Source organism: Ranitomeya variabilis, chromosome 1 (assembly GCF_051348905.1).
Source record: "Ranitomeya variabilis isolate aRanVar5 chromosome 1, aRanVar5.hap1, whole genome shotgun sequence".
NCBI lineage: Eukaryota > Metazoa > Chordata > Amphibia > Anura > Dendrobatidae > Ranitomeya > Ranitomeya variabilis.
In genome coordinates this window covers 99,221,558-99,227,570 of record NC_135232.1, presented here as the reverse complement: position 1 = coordinate 99,227,570, position 6,013 = coordinate 99,221,558, and the positions used below count along the sequence as shown (strand labels likewise).

The 6,013-nt window shown below is 40.3% G+C and overlaps 1 protein-coding gene across 5 annotated transcripts in view; it reads right to left on the bottom strand.

Moving 5' to 3' along the window:
- Window positions 1-909: 909 nt before the first annotated feature.
- Window positions 910-6,013, bottom strand: part of PIK3R1 (phosphoinositide-3-kinase regulatory subunit 1) — a 49,798-nt gene continuing 44,694 nt past the window's right edge. For 3 of the 5 annotated variants that reach the window (XM_077286561.1, XM_077286571.1, XM_077286592.1), the window contains 3 exons: window positions 5,879-5,947; window positions 5,197-5,367; window positions 3,655-5,099 (listed from right to left, as the gene is read on the bottom strand). In XM_077286561.1, the coding sequence (XP_077142676.1) occupies window positions 4,910-5,099; window positions 5,197-5,367; window positions 5,879-5,947 (430 nt within the window). In that variant the 3' untranslated portion in view covers window positions 3,655-4,909. Of the gene's footprint in view, window positions 5,100-5,196; window positions 5,368-5,878; window positions 5,948-6,013 lie in introns of all 5 variants that reach the window. The other 2 variants (XM_077286553.1, XM_077286581.1) reach the window with 1 other exon arrangement.

The window sequence follows — 6,013 nt, the reverse complement described above, 5'->3', positions numbered from 1 at the left end:
AGCCCGCAAACACTTTGCTGAAGACAAGCAGACCAAGGACATAGATTACTGGAACCAAGTCCTGTGGTCTGATGAGACCAACATAAACTTTAGTTCACATGGTGTTAAGCGTGTGTGGCAGCAACCAGGTGAGGAGTACAAAGACAAGTGTGTCCTGCCTACAGTCAAGCATGGTGGTGGGAGTGTCATGGTTTGGGGCTGTAAGAGTGCTGCCAGCTGTGGGGAGCTACAGTTCACTGCCAACATGTACTGTGACATAGTGAAGCAGAACATGATCCCCCTCCCTACAGAAACTGGTCTGCAAGGCAGTATCTCATCATGATAACTTACCCCAACACCTCCAAGACCACCACTGCCTTGCTAAGGAAACTGAGGGTAAAGGTGCTGGACTGGCCAAGCATGTCTCCGGACCTAAACCGTCTTCTGTGGGTCATCCTTGAAGAGAAGGTGGAAGAGTGCAACGTGTCCAACATGCACCAGCTCCATAATGTCAACATGGAGGAGTGGAAGAGGATTCCAATGGCAACCTGCAAAGCTCTAGTGAACTCCATGCCCAAGCGAGTTAAGGTAGTGCTTGAATAGAATGATGGCCACACAAACTAGTGACACTTTGGGCACAATTTGGCCATTTTCACTTAGGGGTGTACTCACTTTTGTTGCCATCAATTTAGACATTAATGGCTGTGTGTTGGGTTATTTAGAGAGCACATTGTTATACACACTGACTACTTTACATTGCATCAATGTGTCATCTGTGTTGTTCCATGAAAACATAAAACATTTTGCAAAAAAAAAAAAAAGTGGGTGGTGGAAATCTGTATAAATATTTCCAGGAGTGCTGCCTACAAAACGATATCCGTAGCATTGGATACAATCTAACTCAGCATTAATAAGTCGTTCAAGCCAAAGTTAGTTTTCAAAACAATCTTTATTTTGTCTGAAGGTCTAATACAATGTTTTAAAGCAACTTAAAACGAGACACGGAGCTTTATCAAAGCTATAGCTCAAAAGTTTCAGAGGCACAACTTTATTAATTGCCTTGTAAAGGCAAATAACTACTAACCATCCTTTTCCTCCCCAACAAAAGACCAAAGAATTAATGATGTTTAGCAAAGTCATTATTTGTTTTTTTTTTTAATGTTGTATAAACAATGAACATAATTTCATGTGAAATAGGAATAAAAAAAAAAAAATAGCAGCACATTGGGCAGCTAATGCAGTCATACGGTGACAAATAATATGAAGTCATTGACATAGCGAGTCGCAAATATTGACGCATTAAGCCGTTATTTCAGGATAGAAAATTTGGCATGTTTCGCCTCTGCCAGGCAATGAGCACACTGCCGCCCATTTCTAAAAGAGATCCAGAACACCACATAAAGAGGTCTGTCCAAATTAAAAAGGAAAGAAAAAAATTGGACAACCACGCGTGACCAAGCCAATATCATGGGCAGCAATCTGTCAAGACTGGAAAATGAGTAGAGACTTCAACAATTCTAGCTCAATGTAACCTAAAAGATAAAAGCCTTTACATGAAGGAGCATCTATTGCCATTCACAAATATATACAATATAAGTAAATGTTTCCGCAACTTCCCAAAACTGAAGATATCTGAAAGATTCTTGGCTTTCTTAAAGGCAAGATTGCAAAAAAAAAAATCAGCCATTTTGGAAACGTACGGCTGGATAACGATCACAATGGCTTTGTATTCAGTGAGTTCGTTCAGATATTTTAAGTTCTGACGCAGCCCGTTCTCTCCATATAGAGGGGTAGAGGTTTTGGGTACATTGGGTTTGAAAGGACTATTCACAGTAGGGGACAGGGAAGCTTTGGCACTCCATTAATTGCTTTACATGCGGTCAGCACCATTGAGGCGAGCACCATAAAGGATCGTAGTTCAGCGCTGTCTCGAGTGCTGAAGGTTGTCTCCACCAGAAGACCACCAAAGCAAAATACAAGTTGCAAGTTGTACATTAAAACAATATACAATGCTCTTGTATTCTAGATCGAGGGCTGATATTTACATAGGTTCTCCACAAAATTTAAAAAAAGCCCTTTTTTTCCCCATTGCATCAACTTGTATTGTAGATTTGGTGGCCCCGGATATCATCCTACCGCACGAATAATAATAATTTTCTCTTAAAGAGGGTCGTTTTTCTTCTTCAACAGCACCACTCCTCTATAGAGGCTGCGACTGGTATTGCAGCTCTGCGGGATTAAACAGTAATACCAGACAGCCCGCAAGCAGTAGTTGTGCTGTTTCCAGGATTTATTATTATTTTTATTTTTTTTTAAACAAACCCCATCCAGCCTATTAATCCTTCTCTACACTTACCCAAACATATTATACATTGAATTTACATCTTCTTGTGCTTTAAAAAAAATCAGCCTGGTGTACCTTGAATCTGAAGAATAGTGCATGTGCAATTCCTAAACTTAATTTAGATCTTAAGAAAACCTCTTCTAGAGATAATAAAAACTACAACAGAGTTATGGAAAAAAAAATATGGCTTAGAATGGGAAACAAGTCAATTATACTTATCCCGGAGACTTAAGGAGAAAACCTAACTGCATACGAAATAGTCTTATAATCATAAAATAATCGCGTGGTGCAAATTCCAAGTACCAAATAGTTCATAGCCATGGAGCAACTTATCAAGCTCAATTACCGGGCTGCATGATTTCCAAGGAAGTCTGCAGATTAAAAAATTTGATGACGTTTTAAACATGACGACATCACGTTGACTTAGACTCTACAACAAAAGGTTTCTAAAATTCAGCGGAATCTGGGACAAAAAAAAAAGGCAAAAAAAGTCAGACCCGCCATTAATAAAGTACAGTTTGGTTTTCAGAATACGTCATTAATAAAGCTCATCTCTCGAGTATTACAAAGTTGGAGATGGCCGACAATTCAACGATCTTGGATGAAGAGTACCGAGCACGATTCATCCTGGTCGAAAAAGGTAAAAGCAATGTATAGAGGGGTGGACAAAATGTTAAAGATGGTCACATTAGGCGGACTGGATAACGTCAGCAACTACTACGAAGGCAGGCAATCGCAAATACTATAGAATACAAAACTCGAGGAGCAGTACGTGTCACCGCTTTTCCAGAGCCATTGTGCCTTAAAAACACAACACAAATTGGCCTGTGAACGAGCGGTGGAAAAAGTGCCAGGAAAGTAACAAAAACGGTACACAAGAGGACGTTTGTATCCCACAGTATTCCCATGCTCATTTGCAATCTTTTCCAAGACTACTTTAACGGGGCAGAAATTTACATACAAAGAAAAAGAAAAAACAATAATTGGAAGGAAAAAAATAAAAATGAAAGTTACAAAATTTGCCCCTCCCCTCCTCCTAAAAGCCTTAAAAAGTTTCTTTAAAACCAATGCAGTGAAGTTACGTATGGCAGGGTTAGCATGCTACACAATTGAAATGATGGGGGGGGGGGGGGGGGGGTTTATCACGTTCATATTGAGCAGAAGGCAGAAAGTTTTGTGCGGGCTTTCTACCTAGTCACAAACAGTAAGGACAGAGGACAAGAACGCGCCAGAAGCGCAAAGTACCATAGAAACAACCCATAATAAAACACTGTCAAACTCTGATTTATTATGTTTATATATTTATATATTTTTATGGTTTATTTTCTCTCTTTTCTTTTTTTTCTTAAAAAAGCAGCTTTGAAGCTCATTAGGCACTGCCCAACAACGCATTAATCAAATATCTGTAATGAATTCTGAGTTATCATCTTCTTCTTTAATCTTGGGCATAACGCCAAGTTACTCTATACAAGGGTCATGGTAAAATAGCTCTTGTTTAAATTCCCATCACTTTTCTTCACCTCGGCTATTACCATCTCCACCTCTACACCCCTAAACGACATACTGCACATTTCCTAAACACAAAGAAACTAACCAAAAAAAAAAAAAGTAACATTTCGTGGACAGAAAAATCATGTTATTGGTACGTATAAAATAATAATAATTAAAAAAAAAACAGCTTAAAGAAAACGGATGTTGCATAGCATTAAGGATTCAGCAGTCAGCAAAATAAAAAGACAGTTTGGTATTGATAAGTTTCTTTTTTTTCCTCGATAGCTTGTCCCCATTGCTATGTACATATATATTTATATATATATACGATTTATCAGTTTCCATCCTGTCATCGTCCATATTAAATAGGTTTTCTGAACAGAAATCATTTCTTTAGACGATAAAGTCTTCGTAAAAACACTTCCTGGCACTCTGCTTGGGTTGAAGCAAGTTTGTAAAAAGTTCCATCTATCCAAAAGTTTCTCCCAAAGTGCCGTTCTGCTACATTTGTAATCTTTTATTTTGGAGGGGGACAAAACAAAATGAAACAATCCACAAGGCTGTGTGGGTAGATCCACTTAGCAATATGTCACTGGTCCTTGAAAATGATGTTATGGAACGGTATTTTCCCCCTGACGAGAAAGAAAAAAAGAGAAAAAAAAAACAACAAAAAAAAAAAACACCCAACAGTACTGTTCTAGCAAAAAGACACCTTGGCTTCTTGGATCGGCGGTGACCAACATTCAAGCTGGTAAAGCTTCAATAGAACGTAAACAAGCACCATGGTGAAGGCCTCGCGGTACCTGCAGGCCGGGAGATAGGCTTATAATAGCATATCTTTCTGTCGCTGTGCTTCTCGATCTTGCAAAGCAAGCACGATAGCTTAGAAACATACATTCACAGCTTAACACTCATCTCCTGCTTCCATGGCGAAAGAAAGCTCTTATCTCATCTGAAGGTAGCTTTGATACTGCAGCTCAATCTTGTGAAGAAGGCGGACGAGGGAGCTTTTAGGATTTTTTTTTGTTTTTCCTTTGCCGAAAACTGGCATCAACTTTGTCGACACGAGAATAGACTCCAGAGTCTGTCGGGTGCTCATCGCCTCTGCTGTGCATATACTGGGATTGCTAGTGTGACGTTCAGAGAGTCATTGTGCTGTACGAGGGACGTGTGTTGGTAATGTAGCACCAGTTCTTTCAGAGAATTATATAAGTTGTACGGTTCTGCAAATCCAAAGCCGGTAAGGGTTTTGTTGATGACGCAGTGCTTGACCTCCGATTCCGCTCTGCAATAGGACAAAAAGTGACATCATAAGTACAAATGGGTGATGTACGCGATGGGCGTTTATCAGTATTGGGGTTGCGTAGTGAAGAGATACGTACACCACAGAGCAGGCGTAGCACCCCTGCTTGCTGCTCTCCCGCACAAGGAATGTTCCATCTCGCTTTCCACGTAACAGGCTCTCGGCTTGATTTCTGTTAATATTCCCTACGTTCCACGTCCTTTCGTCATGGTGGGGTAAATCCTCGTCTTCCACCACGGAGTACTGACTGCTAAATGGGGAAGAAAACAACTCATTTAATTAAAAGGCTTTCGAAAGGTGGACATCAGTGGTCGGCATTGGGCCCTCTATCCACAGGTAGAGTGGAGGACATGTACATCACGATATACCCCTGGCTCTGTGTTCCGGACTGGCTGTCCAGCTATTGTGTAATGACATGTTCTGGTGACTGGCAGAGCTGTTCGATAAAACGCACACGTTTCTTATCATTCCTCTAGACAGACTATGAACCCAGGCTGTATTTTAAGGCTAAACCTGTTCTCTCATGTTGGAAATCCCTGCATCAGGTGTATTTCATCCTCATTAAGAAAATGTATTCGATATGATCTTCAGTCATCAGAATGAAAAGAATCTCAATCGGTAACGTATCCTGGGCACTCATTTGGACATTTCTATGGTAATAAACTTTAGGCCTCGCTGGCTGGTCATGTATTTTGGGAAAGGGCATATTAACTAAGCCTAGCAGCCCCCTACCCACATGATTACAACCTAAGGACACTTACTCTTCTGTATTTTCCGAGCCCAGCCACTCGTTCAGCTTCTTCTGTCTTACTCCTTTTTGTGTCAACCACCTATTGCACAAAGAAAAGGGGGGGAAAAAATGAGTCAAGAGACCTGAGGTTATTATATTCACAGCA